The 21,259-nt window shown below is 39.8% G+C and overlaps 1 protein-coding gene and 1 non-coding gene across 5 annotated transcripts in view; both read right to left on the bottom strand.

The window, feature by feature from the left end:
• The window catches only part of KAT2B (lysine acetyltransferase 2B), a 103,965-nt gene that overhangs the window by 11,358 nt on the left and 71,348 nt on the right, over nt 1-21,259 (bottom strand). For 3 of the 4 annotated variants that reach the window (XM_060638567.3, XM_060638571.3, XM_078432400.2), the window contains exons 8-13: nt 20,910-21,035; nt 18,246-18,382; nt 15,525-15,733; nt 14,038-14,164; nt 5,852-5,962; nt 2,490-2,633 (exon numbers count right to left, since the gene is read on the bottom strand). In XM_060638567.3, coding sequence (XP_060494550.1) covers nt 2,490-2,633; nt 5,852-5,962; nt 14,038-14,164; nt 15,525-15,733; nt 18,246-18,382; nt 20,910-21,035 — 854 coding nt within the window. The remainder of the gene's footprint in view (nt 1-2,489; nt 2,634-5,851; nt 5,963-14,037; nt 14,165-15,524; nt 15,734-18,245; nt 18,383-20,909; nt 21,036-21,259) is intronic. The other variant, XM_060638569.3, reaches the window with a different exon arrangement.
• On the bottom strand, nt 14,542-14,648 carry LOC132684410 (U6 spliceosomal RNA). Its single transcript, XR_009612633.1, has one exon. It is a non-coding gene; the product is annotated as a U6 spliceosomal RNA (small nuclear RNA).

Here is a 21,259-nt window from a genome sequence, read left to right as displayed (position 1 = left end):
AAATGTCTCCACTGCTCCACCTGTCATCATCCTTCTCTCCTCAAATCCTTCTCCCGGTCCACCACTGTCCATTTAGTCTCCCCAAACCGAAGATTTAGGGGGACTCCCCCATCTGTGATATGCCAATAAGTCTTAGCACATCTTCTTACAAAGAAATCACGCTAGTTGGCCTCACCCTTACTTTGGATCCTCCAAACCCAGCCCCCCTCATTGTTTCACACTTGGATGAAGATTTGAGAAGCATCCCCACCTCTCAGGCCCTTCGCCCCAACACGCACATGCACTCGTACACTCACCTCTGTCTGCTCAGGGTCTAGTCACACTTTCTCAAATAGTGCCTTTTATCACCGGCACAGCTATGGTCCTGGCTGAATCTATTTATGCTGGACTCTGAATCTTTGCCCATGCTGATGGGATTCAGCAGGCTCAAAACAGCTCAAAATACATCTCACATGAAGACACCTCCAATGATGCTAGACCCTTACAGATCGCACTTTCCTCCTGGAGCCAACGCTCACAAAGTAGTCCTCCACTCCCACTCTGCTCCCCTGTCCAGCTGCAAACTTCTCTATCTCCACCAGCCACAACCACAGTATATTCTGCTCTTGCATGCTTCTAGGGGCCAGGAAAACCCTCTACACACTTATAACTTTGTTTGCTACCACCACTAGTCCCTGCCTTCCACAAGGAGGTCTTCAAAAGTCAGAATAAAGAGACTTGTGACACTCACTTGAATTCTGTGGAAGAAGATACTACATGAATCCAAGTATTTTATTATGGTGAGTTCACGTCTCTTTGAAAGGAACTAGGTTAACAGCTCCAAGCCAGCATGAGCCACTCCGAGGCACGTGTTAGAGAAGGCTGGAGGGAAACAGGGAAGGTGAGGAGAGAGGGAGATGAGATCCAAGAGGAGGGGAGAAAGAGGAAGGGGGAGGGAGCACTGTCGTCTAAATAAGTGCCTGCTTTTGCTAGCTCCTTGTGTGTGCCTTTCCCCTCTAAGTAGTAAGAGCCAAAAGATCCAGACTAGGTGAATCCGCAGGGGAATCCTGCTCTCAGCTTCCACCCAGAGACACAGCAGTGCTGCTCGGAGGAGGAATGAGGGAAGGGCAGCTGACTGCCCAGTGATGGCTCTAGTTGGCCGGCAGGCCCCCCATGCTGAACACTGAGCCGCTGAATACAGACCTGCTCATTAAACTCCAAAGAGAACAATGAAGAAAGCTAGCTCTTCAGAGAGAGACGGAGGGGGGAGGTGGGGGGGCTGCTGTGCTTTTATTAACTCTCCAAGTGCCCTATTTGTAATTCTAAGGCTGACATCTCTTAGCAAGAAACAACAAAGGTTGTTATTTTCTAACTTAAAACAAAGGGGGGGGGGGGGAGCTTTTACTCACAGTCATGCTCACATTCATAAGAACAAGTCTGACCCACTTCAAGGAAAAGGAAAATATTTATTGAGCTCCTACTATGCACCAAACTCTATGTAAGGAGTTTTACGTCTGTCATGTTGGTCATGTCTGACAAACAACTAAGAACTAGGGCTAAGGAACATTAGCAGAAACCAGAAAACAAAGATGGGTTGAAGACAGACGTCTTTTTTTGGTTACCTGCTAGGAGAAAAGTGCACTAGAATGAAAAACAGAGGTATGAAGTGGAATTGATGTGCAAAGACACAGCCGCAAAGCCCATTCCTGAATGCCAATGAACTACGGGAGCAAGGAGGTGGCTTCACACAAAATGCATTCATTTCATATACGGCCTCTGCACACTCCCCAATTCTGCTCTTTTTATGGTATTTTCTTTTCTGTCTTGGATAAATGTAAAATTACTATGCAGTCAAATCTATCAACCTTTCCCCTTACCGTTTCTCTTTTAGTTCCTGTGCATAAAAGACTTCGCCCCATAATCAGGTAACAAATCACTGAATTCCTACAAGTATAAGCCTTCAGAAGTTGCAACGTTAAAAGAAGAGATGGATACATACGAAGATAAACCTTAAGTAAGATCATGAATAACAAAAATTCAAATGACCGGATCAAACATATGCTAGAGAAGTTCAAAGGAGAAACTGAACAGGCCCAAGTAGTCCGATCTGTATGTGCGTTGGGAGAGTGAGGTGGGTAATGGAGAAAGACACCAAGATAGAGGCTTAAAGCATCAGCAATGACTTTTAGAGAAGAGTTTAGGAAACCAAAGAGGTAAGTATGGGAAGGATGCAAGAGGCCGGAAGGTAAAAGGCTTTGAAGGTGAAAGTAAGATACGTCATCATATTTTATAAGTTTTGTATTTTACACCAATTTAACAAGTGTTGACTCTTTTAGGAATGGTGCTTAGAGAGGAGACAGATCAAGGATACGATCAAAGAAGAAATCTATACAAACCATTGCAAACTAAGGCTACGATACGTGGGAGAGCCATGCACCTGGCACCCACTGGTACGCAACTCACCCAACGAAGACCAACCTGTATGGAAGGAATATGAGTCACATGCTTACCTCCTTCTGCTTCTTAATGATGACAGAAAACTCTGTGTATGGGATCCGTGGATTTAGCTCACATCCCATTAAAGTGGCCCCTTCATAATCCTTGATGTAGCCAACATATTTGGTTTTAGGTATTTTAATTTCTTTGGAGAAACCCTGCAATGAGATTAAATTCATTCATATGGGTGTTGTGCATCAGGTACTTACTGAGGGCAAACCACGTGGTAGGCCTCAAGATACGCTTCTTTCAAGTTCTCATCACATTATTCGGGGAAGGATTAGCGAGAAACCCCTCCACGAAGTTCAAAAACATCACAAATCAAACTGTGCAAGCAGGAAGCAAGATGACATAAACCCATAATCCTAGTAAAACACGAATTATACAAAACAGTTTTCACAGAAATTAAAATAAGCTTTAAGTGCATAATTTCTCCCAACACGGGGAGGGGACCGCAGGATTCTCAACAAATCAAACACCGATCTAAATTCTGAAAGAAAATCTTATCCAAAAGTATATTAATTAGGGGTACCTGGCTGGCTCAGTCAGTACAGCATGTGACGCTACATCTTGGGGTAGTGAGTTCAAACTGCACGTTGGGTATAGAGATTACTTAAAAATAAAATCTTTAAATATATATACAAATTCGTTTAAGTTTACTTAGAGAGGGAGAGCATGCTCAAGTATGCATGAGTGGAGGAGGGGCAAAGGGAGAGGGAGAGGTGGAGGGAGGGAGGGAGGCGAAGAGGGAGAGAGAGAGAGAGAGAGAGAGAGAGAGAGAGAGAGAATGAATCCCAAGCAGGCTCCTTGTTGTCGGTGCGGAGCCCAATGCAGGGCTCAAACTCACAAACCATGAGATCATGACCTGAGCCAGACACTTAACTGACTGAGCCACCCAGGCGCCCCTATATATATAAGAATTAGAACTTTGATGTTGAGGAAATGAAACCCCTACTGTATAGGCAAAAACTTCTAGACCATCATAATGTGTAGCTGTTTCAGTGACATTTATTTAAAATTTATTCTTTTACATACTTTAACCTGCAGTAACCTAGTATTTCAGGATATATATTCGTAAATATATATTATAAACATAACTCTCCTTACAGTGCCTATTTCACTTCTTTGCAGTAAATTACTTGAAATTTACTTGAAATTACTTGAAATTCAGGACTATCACCAGCAGTTTCCTGCTTCCCTTTCAGCAAAAACTTATTTTCCAAGCAATCATTGCCATAATCTTCAAAGAGGACTACAGACAAGTTATTTAAAAAACATGACTGAGGGGCGCCTGGGTGGCTCAGTCGGTTGGGCATCCGACTTCGGCTCAGGTCATGATCTCGCGGTCCGTGAGTTCGAGCCCCACGTTGGGCCCTGTGCTGACAGCTCAGAGCCTGGAGCCTGTTTCAGATTCTGTGTCTCCCTCTCTCTCTGCCCCTCCCCCATTCATGCTCTGTCTCTGTCTCAAAAATGAATAAACGTTAAAAAAAATTAAAAAAAAAAAAAAAACGACTGATATTTCAAGCTTTGCAATGTATTTACAGCCTAAGGATGATGTTTAAGCCCTCAGTAAAACAATCCCACCAAGTTCTCCCAAGTGAGTTGTATTTAAAAAGTCACAAACAGATCCTAAAGAATGAGAAGAAAATAAATAGGAGATGAACTATCTGACATCAGAGGAAAATAAGCTCTCTAGTCACATAAGACTTACGTAAAAAAAGAAGTTAATAGATTTTATGTATTCATGAAATACAGTTCTGTACATGAAAAAGCCATAAACAATGTTGAGACAGCTGATGAAAGGTAGAAAAATCACAAAATAAAAGGTTAATTTCCTTAGATACAAGACTTTTCATAAGTCACTGTGAAAATAAAGATTTTAGTAGAAGAAGAGGCAAAAAGACAATGAATTGGCAATTCAAAAACAGAAGAAGAAATACAAAGGATCAACGAACAAGAAAAAAACATGTCAAACTTCACAAAGATCAAATAAATGCAAACACACACAATTTATCTAGGAAAGGAGTAAAAATATATTCCTGAACCCCTTACATACTGCTGACAAGAATAGTTGTTACAGTCCCTGTCAATGCATAACAAAAACCTTGAAGATGTCTGGAAACAACTCTACTTCTAGACCCTTATTCTAAGCAAACTTAACATAGATGAGGGCAACACACACACACACACACACACACACACACACACAAATGTACACTTGTGTGCAAGAAATACTTAAATGTCCTAAAAATGTGGTAATGGTTTAATGATTTTCTACTTATACCATAAAATTTCAGAGAACCATCAAAAATTACATAACAAATGATCAGAATATAGTAAGTGAAAAAGGCAAGTAATTAAATCACATATACTACAAGCCAAGTTTTTATTTATATATATATACACACACATGAACACACACACACAGAGAACAATTACTAGAAAGGTATATATCAAAACATTAACAGTCAATCTCTTTGGGACGGTAAAATTACAAGTGGGTTTTCTTCATTCTGCTTTACTAGGTCTTCCAAGATTTCTACAATAACTGTGTTATCACTTTTGTAGTTAGGAAAGTGTTTAGGGATTATAAAGCACTATTAAAAAAAAAAAATATGCAGCCAAAGAATAATCCTTAAAAAGCTGAGCTGACAGGGTTGAACACCACTATTCTTATTTGTTTGCAGTCATGACTACACAGGTATATACAATTGTCAAAGCTTATCAAAATGTTGGTTTAAGATCTGAGCATCTTATAAGTCAATTATACATCATTTTTCTAAATTTAGATATAATTCTTTAAATACTACCTTTAACCCCCCCCAAAATAAATAAAAAATAAAATAATAAACAAATATTATCTTTAACCCGAAAAAAAAAAAAGTTGAGGTGAAAACTCCTGGTAAGAAAGGACCAAGGTGGCAGTCACATTCCTAGCCTTATGTGTGCTGCTGAAGAAGGATTGTCTGAAGCCCTTCATAAACTTCAGAATTTTCTTTCTGCTGTCATAAATGGCAGCTTCCCAGAGGCTGAAACTATTTGTGTGATAGATGGAGAACTCTATTTACCCAGTCCTTAGGCTGGAAATTTCTCCTTAGCCCGGGGATACCATATATTAGAATTCCAGGATGCAATAGAATACTTCATTTATAGATGACATTCATTCATTCACCCAACAAATATTTATTTAGTACTTACTATGGGCTGGTTATACCCTCTACTACAGTCTGAAGCTTACTATTGACTTAAGGATTAAAAAATGCATGTCCTTCTTGTAAGTAGAAAATGATAGAGGAAAAACTTATTTGGATGAAGCCTACCTGAGAATATACTAAGAAAAGAAACGACAGAACAGAGTTACACGTGAACAACCTACCTGTTTCTTGAAATAACCAATTGCATATTCATCTGCATATGTGAGAAAGTTCAGGATGTCATGCTTTATATGATATTCTTTCAAGTGATTCATCAGGTGTGTTCCATAGCCCTATGTGAAAGTTAGTACACAAACATATTAGGTTCTGGAGAAAGGACATTCCTACAAATTCACTGGGAAATGTTGGCAAATTTAGGAGTTGGTACTTTGATACATGTTACCAACATAGACTAACATCCGTTCTCGCATTTCTCAACTTTGAAGACGACCTACAAAACCAAAAAATTCAAAATCCTTGAACTGAGATATAATCAACATTTAAAAATATAAGCTTCTGATTCTTTGAAAAAAACACACCAAAGCTACAAGCGGCTAGTTCAAACCTAAAGAGTGATGGCTGAATATTAATAAAGCAGTTTGGGGACTAAATATTCTGATTTCTGCTTATCTTTAAAGTATTTGAGAACCTGAGATGCAAACAGCAATGTAAATGAAAACTGCTAGGGCGCCTGGGTGGTTCAGTTGGTTAAGCATCCAACTTCAGCTCAGGTCACGAGCTCATGGTTTGTGAGTTCGAGCCCTGTATCGGGCTCTCTGCTGTCAGCTCGGAAGTCCCCTTCAGATTCCGTCTCCCTCTCTCTGCTCCTCTCCTACTCATGCTCTCTCTCTCTTTCTCAAAAATAAACATTAAAAAAAAAAAAAGTGCTAATCTTTACTAGAATACTAACCCAAGTGTTTCCTGTATGTATACAAATCAGCAACCCTTCCAAAGAAATGTAATCATATCACATAGACAGGGTTTTCATCTTTGTCTTATCAGGCCTTTCCAAGCAAGGTCTAAGAAACCCAGGATCTCTGAGAGAGTCAGAAGACATAAGAAGTAAACTAAAGACAGTGAACAATGCTGAATAAATTAATGATTGAAATACGAAAAAAAAATGCAAGTATCAGGTTTTTCAGTCATATACAAAGCTTAGACAAAATCTATACATTTAAAGTGACTGTTTTAGAATTTCATTAAAAGAGGGAAAAGTAAATCCAAGCATCCAGACACAAATACCCTCACATAAATATTTTAGAATTTGGTGACACACTTTTCTAAAGAACTCAAATGTGCTTACTCACGGAAATTTAGTTGCACAGGGGGAGAAGGATCTTTGAAGTCATTTGATCTAATTCTCTATCCCATGTGACGCTAGAAGGCTTCTGCCATCTATCCTGAAAAGGCGAGCTGTTAGAACCCCGCCAGGATAGGGGGATCACTTGGCCCTTACATAGGTCAGTTCATTTTCAGATATTGTTATGGTTGGGAAGTTCTTCCTAAAGTTTACCCGAGATCTGACCCTTTCTTATTTCTACTTATTGACCTTAGTTCTACTCTTAGAGTAACAAAGGATCATTCTTGCTCGTAATAACTCTTCAAGCCCTTCGAGACTATACTCTCTCATGCCCATCCCTACCTCCCAAACCCCATGTGAAATACCATTGAGGTTTTAGTCCTTCCTTAAAAGGCATGACTGGAAGACCCCTTATTAATCTAATCATTGTCTTTAGGGCTTTCTCCTGTACATCCATGCTCTTCTAAAGCAGAGATCCCCGGACCAAGCATAATAATTAGGGGATGGTCTGCCCAGTGAATAGGATAATAGTATTACCACCTGATTTTTCCAGAAATTATTCTTCCGTTGATGTTACCCAAAGGACATCTTATCTTTCCACAAACATATCCCAATACTGAAATATTGTGACTTTCAATAAAACTTCGATAAAAAGAGGAATGAAATGTCTCTTCCCTTGAGGAGAAGATGGTAAAATGGGGAAGATAAACCCATAAATACAAAATAACACTATAGAGCTGTGCTGTTCAATATGGTAGTTCATAGCCACATGTGGCTTTTGAGCAACTGAAATGTGACTAGCTGAAACTGAGATGTACTAGAGTGTGTAAAATACACATCAGGGAAAAAAAGCTCAGTAACAGCTTACCCTTATTACATGTTGAAATGACAATATTTTGGACATGTTAGGTTAAATAAAAAATACAAAATTAATTGCACCTGTTTCTTTTTACTCTTTTAAATATGGCTACTCAAAAATTTAAAATTATGTATGTGGTGGGGCGCCTGGGTGGCTCAGTCAGTTGAGCGTCTGACTTCAGCTCAGGTTGTAATCTCACGGTTCGTGGGTTCGAGCCCCACATCGGGCTCTGTGCTGACAGCTCAGAGCCTGGAGCTTGCTTCTGATTCTGTGTCTTTCTCTCTCTCTCTCTCTCTCTCTGCCCCTCCACTGCTCACGCTGTCTCTGTCTCTCAAAAATAAATAAATGTAAAAAAAAATTTTTTTTAATTATGTATGTGGCTTGCATTTGAGGCTCAAAGTATATTTCTATTGTGTAGCATCGGTATAGAATCATGTATTTGTACCTATAATAAAGAAAAAGGCTGTATGGTATTTAAGAGGGGGAAGGAGGAAGGTACATAAGGAAAAGAACCTGTTTAAGCTAGGCCTTAAAAGAGTTTGTCAAATGGAAAGCGAGGTAAGAGGATGGATTGGAAATGTAAATGTAAAGAAAAACAAACTTATATAAAAGTATTATAAAGAAATATTGGAAAATTGGTTTATAACATAGGGGTACAAAAAGGCTTCCTAAAAAAAATGTAAAATGCAAAAGTATAAAGGAAAGAACAGATTAAGTAGATTACTTCAAATTTTAAAACTCCTTAAAGATATTATGAGCAACTGAAGATACCATAAACAAAACACAAATGACAACTGACAGCACAGTTGTCAGACATATTACAAAGATTTAACATCTTCTATGGGATCAGTACAAAAAAAAAGAAAGACAGGGGTGGCCTGGGTGGCTCAGTCGGTTAAGCATCCAACTCTTGGTTTTGGCTCAGGTCATGATCTGGTGGTTTGTGAGCTCGACACCCACATCAGGCTCTGCACTGACAATGTGGAGCCTGCTTGGGATCCTCTCTACCTCCCTCTCTCTCTGACCTTCCCCTGCTCTCATTCTGTCTCAAAATAAATAAACTTTAAAAAGAAAAAGAAAAATGGTCAAAGCACAGGAACAAGTCATAGGTATCACCAAAAAAAATAAATCCCGACGTTCAACTTCAGTAGTAATTAGAGCACTCCATCGGGAAATGCAACATACTGTCACTCAAGAGTATGTCACCATCTCTAAGGTTGATGGTATCCAGTGTCAGTAAAGACAGGGGAAATGGTACTCTGCAAAACCATTTACACTGGTAAAAATGTAAATTGGTAAGCCCATTGAGAAGGGCAATCTAGAAATTTTTTTTTTTTTTTTTTACTTCAGACAGGCCATATTCAATTCTGTGTAATTCCACTTCTCAGCGTCCAGAAAAACATTTCCAAAAAGAGCACTGTTTGTGAAAGAAAACATCTGTAAATAAACATAACTGTCTTCTTTTTTAAAAATTTTTAATGTTTATTTATTTTGAGAGAGTGGGGGAGGGACAGAGAGAGCAAAACAGAGCACAGAGCCCGACGTGGGGCTCAAACTCACAAACTGTAAGATCATGACCTGAGCCGAAGTCGGATGCTTAACTGACTGAGCCACTCAGGTGCCCCAAACATAAATGTCTTCAATAGAGAATATTATATAAATTATGTTGCTTCCACATTATTAAATGCTATAGAAAGAAAATAGCTTTATATCAGCACTAATAGAAATTTCTGCAATGATGGAAATGTTCTTTATCTATGCTATGCAATATGGTAGCCGTCAGTCACATGTGGCTATTGAGTACTTGTGTGACTGAGGAACTGAATTTTAAATTTTATTTAATTTTAATTGATCTAACTATAGGTTTAAATAAGCACATATATGCACTAAAGTTGAAAGAGCTCTAAGACATTATGAAAAGTGTTTATGTCAACAGCAACAAAACACATAGCCGCTCTTATAAACAGGTACATTTCCCTGCACGTAAATCAGTAAAGAAGCATCTGGAAGGTTGCACATGAAGTTGAGAATAGCGGGATGGCAGGCGGAAGGGGGAGTGGGATTTTTGCTTTACCTAAAAGTGTGTTTATGTATGATCTATGTAATTAAAAATTATGTTTAAAGAAAAATTAAAAGAAAACTAGAAAAAAGAAAAGGTTGGCTAGTTGGAGGGAACTGCATGGGCATAGAAATAGCAATATTTAGGAATTCATAAGAAATGCATCTTCTGACAAAACTCACTTTAACATAGATAAAGTTGATGGAAGAAAGCGAGGCTTTTGTTACAAGGGGTTAATAGGCCATAAACTTTCTAAGCTTTGCCCACAATCCAATAATTTTCCTCAAGAAGAACAGTAATGGTTCTTTTGTAAATAGCTTCTCAAAACCCACATAAGATATTGTTCATCACTGGCCACTTATTTGTCACCTTGCCAAATAAATTTTCCAGATTCCAATCGCTTAAGAGTAAGGGTTGTATCTTTTAACTTGAATCCTGTCTAGTACTGTGACTGGCAGTAGAGGTAAAACATTTCCTTGATTAGCTTAAATGTTTCCTTGGCAGGCAATTAGCAATATTAAACCACTATATACAAATGTTTAGATTTTCACCTAGAACTTTCTCCCTTTATTGGTCCACCTTTATTGTTAACTATCACCAAAGGTTTTATTTACTTATTTTTTTAAATTTGAGTTTCTGATACTTTATTTTTTCTTTTTTTTTTAATTTTTTAATGTTTATTATTGAGAGACAAGAAGACACAGAGCTCATGAGCAGGGGAGGGGCAGAGAGAGAGAGAGGGAGAGACAGAATCTGAAGCAGGCTCCAGGCTCTGAGCTGTCAGCACAAGCCTGACGTGGGGCTCGAACTCACAAACGTGAGATCATGACCTGAGCCAAAGTCGGACGCCCAGCCAACTGAGCCACCCAGGTGCACCAAAGGTTTTCTTTTCTAAATCCATCTAGCAACCTCAGTGTTTATTTAAATATTAAGATATATAAATATTAGCTCCGTAACTTTAAGCGTGCATGATAACAAATCCAAATAGTTCTGAGATGACAAGATAATTCTAAAACCAGGTGACGAGCTTCAAGTAAAATCTCAAATGTTATCTTGCGTGTGCTCTGAGTGAGATAAAGTCACATACAAATCTTATTTCCTCATTCTCAGGAATTTATATGCAAGCTGGATTCTCTAAAACGAGAGGAGGCAAATTTGACAGTATCATTTAGCCAAGATTTTTAACATATTAAATAGAAATCTAAAACCTCCACTTATGAACTTGAGGTTTTTTCCACATAGGTGCCACCAACACTTGCTTTTATCAAACTTCCCCATTTATCAAGACTAATCTTCATTTTCTAGAACTACAGTTTCAAGTCATTTACAAAAAGTGGCTTTTTCTAGTTCCTCCTACTGGGTTTGTAATATTTGGCCACCTGCCTGCAAGTCTTTAGAAAATTACATGGTTTGGGAAAAAAATAAACTGCCCTTCTGGGAAGTAATAACACAGAGTATCCAATTCATATTAAATACCTTTAGTTTTCCTCTGGTGGCCCTAAAAGTGTCCACGTCACCCTCAATCAACCTCTCCAAACAAGGTGATTGGTGTAAGTTTTCTCTGCAAACAAAAACTTTGCAATCTTTTTCTGAAATCATAAACTAAGGACATGTTTCCAGTTCCCTCTCCCTATGAAAAGCCAAACAAATTTTGCTTTTAAGTACGTCTCTAAACTCTGCATACTTGAAATTGTTTCCCACTTTGGCGAGCAGAAACGAAAAAATGATACGCACAGCAACAGCACCATCTAAAGACACGTTGTCAGAATTCCTTGGAAAAAGTGTGAGACGTCAGTTTTGAGCCAGTTTGGGCTCTCACCTTCCCCAGTCAGAATGACAGATGTATGACTGATGAATTTTGTTTATCCTTTGCTGCTCAGTACTATGAGTCAAAGACAAAAAGCCCCACTTGTGCTTCGTGAGAAGAAATCAGCAGCTATCATGGGCTCTGTGACCAGAGTAAAGCCATTGATGAAAACCAAAGTACCCACAGCACCGGCTGTAGCCCTCAATCAGAGAATGATTCCTACCAGTGACTTACTGCTGGTTTTTGTAAACGGCAGTGCTTCTTTGCAGCTAGAGCAAGCAACAGTGTCCCTAGACCTGCACTGCCCGATATGGGAGCACTGGCCACATGTGCCCAGGGAGCACCTGAAATGTAGCTAGTCCAAATGGGGACGTGTTCTAAGTGTAAAACACATCCTAGGTTCCAGAGAGTTAGTACAAAACAAAGAATATAAAATGTCTCATTAGTGATTCTCTGTGACATTGAGTACAGTGACACCTCTTTGGGTAGTGGGTAAAATAAAATACGTTGTTAAAATTAAATTTGCCGTTCAGGCTCTGCTCTGTGAGCTTGGAATTCTCTCTCTCCTCTCTCTCTCTGCTCCTCCCATGCTTGTGTGATCTCTATCTCTATCTCTCTCAGAATAAATAAACATTTAAAAATAATGAAATAGAAAAAAAAAGAAAAGAAAAGAAAAGAGAAAAGAGAAAAGAAAAGAGAAAAGGAAAGAGAAAAGAAAAGAAAAGAAAAGAAAAGAAAAGAAAGGAAAAGAAAGGAAAGGAAAGGAAAGGAAAGGAAAGGAAAAGAAAAGAAAAGAAAAGAAAAGAAAAGAAAAGAAAAGAAAAGAAAAGAAATTTTGCCAGGGTGCCTGGATGACTCTGTCCGTTGAACATCCACCTCTTTTTTTTTTAATTTTTTTTTAACGTTTATTTATTTTTGAGACAGAGAGAGACAGAGCATGAACAGGGGAGGGTCAGAGAGAGAGGGAGACACAGAATCCAAAACAGGCTCCAGGTTCTGAGCTGGCAGCACAGAGCCCAACGCGGGGCTCGAACCCCAGACTGTGAGATCATGGCCTGAGCCGAAGTCGGATGCTTAACCAACTGAGCCACCCAGGCGCCCGAACATCCATGTCTTGATTTCGGCTCAGGTCATGATCTCACGGTTTGTGAGAGGGAGTCCTGTGTTGGGCTCTCTGCTGACAGCGGGGAGCTTGCTTGGGATTCTCTCTCCCTCTCTCTCTGTTCCTCTCCCACGGGCACTCGCGCTCTCTCTCTCTAAATAAAAACTTAAAAAAACGAAAATTTAATTAAGAAAAGAAAATTAATTTTGCCCGTTTCCTTTTCTTTCAATGTAGCTACTCGAAAACTTAAAATTACATGCATGGCTCACATTTGCACACTGCATCATATTTCACTGGACAACGTTGCCTCAGACATTCCAGTCATTTTTTTTAGCAGCTATCTAATCCTGAGTTAATTGTCTTCCCACTATTTGCCCTAGTTTTGCATGATAGTTTTTAGGGTTCCCAAAATACCAAATGAATAATAAAAACACATTTCCTGGTTCCATATTCCTAAAAGCAGCAGCAGAATAGAACAAGACATACACTAGATCTGAGGTCTTTCTGACAACAGAGAGTCTACAGTTTATTCCAGTCAGACTGCAACACCAAATGCAGTTTCAAGGTAACAGCCTCGCTCCTGGGGAGGAAAGAACCAATGCCAAGGCCAAGTGGGAAGGTAAATGAGCCACACACACAGACAGACACACACAGGTAGGCATGCACACGCACATGTGTGCACACACCCCGCATTCCAAACCCAGCATGAATACTTCTAAAACACAGACCTAAATTTCTTCAAATTTTTCATGACTTCCCTTCTAGAATTTCTTTAGCCCTTGACTGGTTTTAGAGACAAAGCCATAAGACATCTTCCTTAAGTGTAAGTCACCTAAATCATGTAGCCCATGCCACATCCTTTCTGGTGGTTCAGCATTACCAACTGTGTGTGTGTGTGCCTGTGCGTGTGGAAATTAACAATGAACAGTGAGATTTCTTTTCAAACCTCCCTTCAGTTGCCATAGACTGTACTTCAGTTGCATTTGGGGCTGTGTGGGGTCCTTGTTCCTTGCCCCAGGTCCAAACCATTGGGAGAAGCTGACCTATTGGGATATGGAACCATCTACTCTTGTCACACACATACACAGACACCTGCAGCCAGAAAACTCTTCTCGGAAAGTCCTGAACTCCACTTTAGACATTCTGCAGACATGATACAGAGACAGACCTTGCCAAGCTCCACAACTTTAGGGAGAAGCACCGCATTCGGTTTTTCTTCTAACACCTTGGGTTACCCTTACCTTGACTTGCTCATTTGAGGTTACAGCACAGAAAACAATCTCTGTGAATCCTTGGGATGGGAACATACGGAAACAGATACCACCGATGACACGGCCATCTTTAATTAGGGCAAGGGTTTTGTGTTTCCTGAAAGAATAAGATTATGGCAAAGTTTTACCTATTTTGGTTATATAAAAATACTTTTTTTTATTTATAAGGGGTGTGCCTTATATTCATAAGGGGTGTGCCTTATGAACCAACCAGGATAGGAGGGGAGTGGTTTTCTGGAGTTTCTATGGCTGCTTCCTTTATCTAACCACTATCTTGGCAGAACATTCTTTTATTTTATTTTATTTATTTTATTACTTTTTTATTTATAAGGGGTGTGCCTTTTATTCATAAGGGGTGTGCCTTATGAACCAACCAGGATAGGAGGGGAGTGGTTTTCTGGAGTTTCTATGGCTGCTTCCTTTATCTAACCACTATCTTGGCAGAACATTCTTTTATTTTTATTTTCATTTTTATTTAATACAGAATGTTTCAAGAATCTGCATGTCATCCTAGCTCAGGGGCCATGCTAATCTTCTCTGTATCGTTCCAATTTTAGTGTATGAGCTGCTGAAGCCAGCACAGAACATTCTCAATGTGGACTCTAGAGTAAGCTTGCCTGCACAAGACTTCATTCATCCAAAAAAAAATGTCAGCCACCTACGAAGGGCCTGAGGTTTACAAATAAAGGACAAAGTATGTGTGGAGGTGCTCACCGGGACTGGAATGGTGCTACACTCAATGCCAAGGGTCCCAAATTGAGGGTTCAGAGGGAAGGCACAGTTGTGGACAAATGTGGCACATGTTTCTGAAGAGTTTACTCTCACTCAAAAATATTACAGAAACATGATGGAAGAGAATACAAATCCACATGTACAGTTCGTCAAAACCTGCACTGTAGCGTCTCTTCAGAACTTCCAAAATGTCACACTGAATGGTCACATGCAGGGATCACAGTCCACATAGGCTGTGGGGCTATATGCGTTAAAATACATTCAATTAGAGACCTTTAGGTTTTCTGTTGTTGGGGTTTTACTTAAAGCAATGGATTTTCAAATGTACCTGTCTGATAGCTCAGGAATCTTCCCATAGTTAAGACCCAGCAACAGTGGTACCTGTTAAGATACCAAAATCAAGCATGTTTTTGGCTATGAAAAAAGTGGGACCCTTCTTGGTGTTAATACTTCACTACTGTAATGAATGAAGCACAGGATAGTCACCAGCCACTCAAAGTAGAAACCTTCGTTATTATTAACAAAAAAATGTATGAATTGTTGAACAAATAATCTTACTGCTTTTAAGCATGGCACTTAGCCTGATAGAGCTCTGTATTCCCTGGCACGACAAGAGGCAGCTGGATTCAGTGACCCTGGCTGACTTCTAGTATCTGAGTGGTTCCTCCTTCATTTAAAAAGGAAATAAGAAAGAAAGAAGAGCCAGGCAGTCGAGCACCACTTACGGGTCAAAGACAAGCCGTGTGATATACTCTTTGGGCATCCGGGGCAGCTGGTGGGAGAACACATTCTGGAGACCGACTAGCCACATCAGAATCTTCTTGTTGGGTTTCTGGTTCAGGGAATTGCCGACCACGTGAAATTCAATCACACCCCTGCGCTCCTCCAGCCTCGCTGCCTCATCCCTGGCTGAATGTGCTGACAGTAAATTGGTCTGCAATGTGGGAGACAAGAGAAATCAGGCAGAGCTCTTCTCTTAAGACAATGGAGATGGGATCTCAATGTTTCTCTTACTTGTTCTAATAAGATGCTCATTTGTGGATTTTCAGGGACCCAAACAACATATACAAGTTACGAAAACAAAACAGAAAAGGGAGACAAAACGTTTTGAGAGATTACAGTATTATATATGTACATGCATATTTATTGTAGATTAGGAGTCATCAAACCTTCCTGCAAAGGGCCAGATCGTAAATAGAAGGTCTCGGTGGCAACTAGTCAACAACACTGTTGCCACACAGACATACACACACATGAATGGGCGTAGTAGTGTTCCAATAAAACAGTAATTAAAAGCAGAGGGAGAGCAGACCAGATTTGGCCTGTGTGCTACTCTTTGGTCTAGAGGAATCCCATCTGGCTGAACTTTGTAGAACCCTCAGGATGACAGACCCCCCCCCAAATTCTCACTGCAGTCCCGACAGTGGCAGTCACGTTTACAGTGTCAGCACCTCTTTTTGGAAGATAGTTTTCTTTCCAGAGGGTCATCTGTTGACCCACTCCACCACAGCTGGTGGCACAATCCTGTGCTGGCACTTCATGCTCCCCATTCTATTTAATCCACCCAGGGATGTGCAGGTAAATGTTCAACAAAGAGCTCCTGGGGAAGAACAGCCCCAAATGGTAGCACTTGCTCATCCCGTTGGTCTACATCTGGCTGCCCAGGTGACCAGGTTCCACTGTGGTCAACTTCAAGCTAACACTGCGTTTAACAACCAGCTCACAAAATTCCTGAAAATTTAACAACTGCCTTGTGCACACCTATACCAGCCAACTCCAGTTCACTATCAAATCCACCCAACAAATCTGTTAATGTGTGACCACATCCACATGTCACAGCTGAAAAACCGAGCTGAACTAATCTGCGAAGGTACTAACTCCTTGAAAGACAAGTACAGAAAAGGTACTACAGTCTTAGATTCCCAGGACTGGATACATCTAACAAGAAATGAGAAGAATAATCTTACAATGAGATCTTTCTCTTAAAACATTCCTGTTCTCTGAATTATCCTCAATACTATCAAACAAATATCTAAGGACACATGACAAATTAAAAATGGATGGAGCAGAGCCACGTTAAAAAAATTTTACAAGATATTGTATAAGATAATCTCCAAGACATCTCTTCATTTCCTGGAAGCTGTCACAAATGTCTTAAACTGCCCTGCCCGTGGATGCAATGTAATGGGATAACAGCAAAATTTTTACCAAAAATGCTTTACTTGAATCGAATCATGAATAAATAGACAAATCCAAAAGGGGTCATTATGGAAAACTAGGGAGCAGGATTCTTCAAAATGGAACTGCCATTTAAAAAAAACAAAAAACGGACTGGGGAACTGTTCTAGATTAAAAGAGACTAAAGAGATGAAGAGAAAGAACTAAATGCCATTCATGATCCCTGGCTGATCCTTGAACAACAGCAACAAATGTTATAAAGGACATAATATGGTTATATGGGGAATTCAGATATGGGCTCTCTATACATTAGGCCAAGGGTCAGACTGTCTTATAAAGGGGCCAGGTAACAAGTAGCTTAGGCTTTGTAGGTCCTACACCAGCTGTCTTAATTATTCAAATCTGCTCTTGTAGTGCAAGGCAGACATAGACAACATGTTTAAATTATACTTTATTTACAAAAACAGCCAGTGGGCTAGATTTGGCCTGTAGGCTGTAGTTTGCCAATCCATATATTAAAAAATGTTTTGACCTGGCTAAATTTTCTGAGTGGTAGCTACACTGTGGTAATGTAAAGGAATAGTCTTTATCTTAAGAAATACAGGTAAAAATAGGGGTGAAATGTTGTGACACCTATATTTAATTCTGAAATGGTTCCAAATGGTTCACAGGAGAGAGAGACAGAGGAAATGCAAATGTGGCATGTCAACAATTGGTGAATCTAAATAAAGAAACTAGGGGGGGCGGGGGGGGGGGGGGGCACCTGAGTGGCTCACTTGGTTAACTCTTGATTTTGGCTCAAGTCATGGTCTCACAGTTCGTGAGTTTGAGCCCTGCATTGGACTCTGCTCTGACAGCACGGAGCCTGCTTGGGATTCTCGCTCTGCCTCTCCCCTCTCGTGTTCTCTTTCTCTGTCTCTCAAATAAATAAACTTAATTAAAAAAAATTCAATTGGAAAAAACTATGAATCTCCATCACGAAATTTTTATAACATTTGTCAGGATTTAAATTTTTCAAGTTAAAGAGCTGAGGGAGGTGGGAACACCTTCAGCTGTGTGAGATTATTAGCATATTTCTCTGTGGTGTGATATCCACCCAGGGGCACCACCTCTCCACCAGCTTTTCTTGCCCTCCACACCTTGACCACCTGGTTGAATGTAAACCAGGGTAGCATAACATGCTATCTCTCAGTGATACCACCCCCACCTGCAACAGTTGGAGACAGAAAAGGGCTACCAGCTGGCTGCTCTGGTTTACCCTTGCTGACCTCTGGTCCAAGCATTGCTGCAGGGTCCGTGATGGTAGACATAACCTCGTCAATTAATTCCATTGGAATATCCCCCATAACCCGGGGTTTCTTGGCCTCCTCCAAGGCATGAGAGTCATTCATTTTCCTCTTTTCTCCTGTGATGATCAAAACAAAAGGGCAAACAATGGGTGATCGTAAATACAAAGCAGATAATACGTGACAACGAATCCAAATAATTTTCTATTAACATTGATGGGCATGGAAGTCAACTCTCCATTTACCCAGGAAGGGGTGGCTGTGGAAGATGGGAAAGAGAAGGGAGGAGGTCCCAATAATCACCAACCACAGATACATTCAGAATATTTTCTACTTTCTATGATAATTTTTTAACTTGCTATATGAGTTATGTGTTCATTTGCAAATGCAAGGGGTGATTTCAGTTATCACTGGTTATTAATCTCTAAATTTAGTCCCTTTGTGGCCAAAGAACATGGTTCATATGATAACAAAACATCAAAAATTTCTGAAACTTACTTTAGAACCTAAAATATGACCAATTAATTGTAAATGTGTATTGTCTTCTTGAAAGTAATGTGTATTATATGATTTTTAGGAGTAATGATCTCTGTATATCCATTAGAGTAAGCTTACTGATTATGTTTTCAGAGTTTCTGTATCTTTTTTGATAGCTTTGTCCATTTGAACTATGAATTACTCAGAGATGTTGCTTCAAGCCTTCAACTATTGGTTGATTGGGTTGTTTCTCTTTCCAGTTCTGGAAATTTCTTTTATGATGTATGCATGCGTGTATATGTATAGGTACGTGTATATTATGTATGACTATATATATTTGACCTATACTAATGAAATGTTTATTTTGCTAGTGAATTTAATTTTTTCATTATAAAATAACCCTCTTGGGGCACCCAGGTGGCTCAATCAGTTAAGGTTCCGACTCTTGGTTTGGGCTGAGGTCATGATCTCATGGTTTCATGAGTTCAATCCCCACATCAGGCTCCGTGCTGACAGTGTGGAGCCTGCTGGGGATTCTCTCTCTCCCTCCCTCTCTTTCTGCCCCTCCCCGACTTGTGCTGTCTCTGTCTCTCTCAAAACAAATAAACTTTAAATAAATAAATGAATCCCTCTTTATCTCTCACAATACTTTTTTGCCATAAAATGATACCCCACAAAGTGAGTAGGGCCATTCTCGACATGTCACATGCTGGGAAAAGCCAGGCAAAGGCAAAGAGAACTTTTTCCCACTTTCTTCCTTAGATTACATGGTGGCTTGTTTGTCCTTTCTACTATCATGGTTGGTTTTTCCTCTTTTTTTCCCCCTGTCATAAAATGTCATAAATTTATTTTTACAATAAGTTTAAAATTTGTTTAGATGTTCAAATCTAATTATTCCTCACTTGTGAATCCCACTAGGCACATTTCCACACATCTTTAGTTAAAGGAGCAGAACAATGTAACGTATCTTGTCTATATGAGATGCTTCCATAAACATTATACCACTTATTAAATGGCTTTTGTTGAGTTCTTGTTATTATAACTCTTTTTTAGTTGTAAATGAGAATATTTTCAGTCATTTGACCAACATGCCTCCAAATTCTATGATTCCCCAAAAAGTAATGCTTTGAACTATTTATTTTGTAGCCAAGGTTTATAATAACATGCCCCAAACTTGATAAATTGCTGTTAGTGTCATTGTAAGAAAGTATCTGAGGCTACATCCAAGCTCACTGGCAAAGAGTTTCTGCATTGATGAGTGGCATCTCCCTTGGAAGTGAGAAAGTAAATGGTGGCACACATGTTAAATATGTGGTACTGCATTTAAAATTCTCTTCTTTCCTCTGGTCTGACACTTCTTTAATGTCAAGATTTGGTCATATCCAAAACGTGTGTGATGTTAAGCCCATGGACAGAAGGACAACCTTCAAAACATTCTGTAACTAGGAAATGCCTTTAGGGTCAAGAGATGGTTTTGCCCACATGGCAGATTACATTAGCAGCCAAATTCTTTACCCTCCAGGTATCCACACTCTTGCCATGTGACTTTGCGGTTCTTCCTACAAAAGAAGTAAGAGTACATTTCTCCACCCCTTGAATCTGAGTTCGACCATGTAATTGGCTTTAGTTGACAAAATAAGGCAGGGGTGATGGTATACCAGTTCTGAGTCCAGGCTTCTAGAAACTGTATTTCTACTTGTTCTCTGGTACTTCTGCCATTGTCAGAAGGACATATTCTGCTCCAAGAAAAGCAGCCCAGTGATCCCAGGAGGAAGATGAGAAATATTTGGAACAGAGATGCTCCAGTTTAAGTGCTCTAGCCCAGAACAGAGCCCCCAGTCAATAGGTAGGCTCACGAGCAAGCCTAGCAAAGACTGACTGAATGAGGTTGGCTGAGATCAACAACCTACCAGGAAACACAGAATGAGTGAGCTACGATAATAAATGATTATGGCTTTAAGACTCTGCATTTTGGGTTGCTTTGTTGTTTAAGACTCTGCATTTGGGTTGCATTTTGTAACTAACCAATTCAGCTCAAAGTGATTTCCAGCCATAAAAATCCTGGACATACACAATCTGTAGCTGGTCTAAATCTACCTTTTGCACTCCTGAGATAACAGGACTTCTATGGCAATCATTGCCCTCTCTTATGCCCCCTTACAAGCTTACCTGGGTTTGCCTCAAGCCCAGAAGAGCCTTTGCAGGAAGGACTGGTGCTCCCTCCATTAGGTTGCTCAAGGGAAGATGAGTTTGAATTATATGAAATGGTCCCAGCTACAGGAGGTGGACTGATAACTAGCCCCAAAAAGAAAAACAGGAATTAGGTGACTCCTTTCTTAAGCAATAAGGAACCACGTGCACATGCAACCATCCCATTCCTGCCCAACACCACAACAAAATCATCTTTAAAATAAAAGCCATGGAGGGACACCTGGCTGGCTTGGTCGATGGAGCATGTGACTCTTGATCTTGGGGTCATAAGTTCGAGCCCCACGTTGGGTGTAGAGATTACTTCAAAA

Source organism: Panthera onca, chromosome C2 (assembly GCF_046562875.1).
Source record: "Panthera onca isolate mPanOnc1 chromosome C2, mPanOnc1 haplotype 2, whole genome shotgun sequence".
In the NCBI taxonomy this organism is placed as follows: Eukaryota; Metazoa; Chordata; class Mammalia; order Carnivora; family Felidae; genus Panthera; species Panthera onca.
This window is presented reverse-complemented; position numbering and strand designations above follow the sequence as displayed.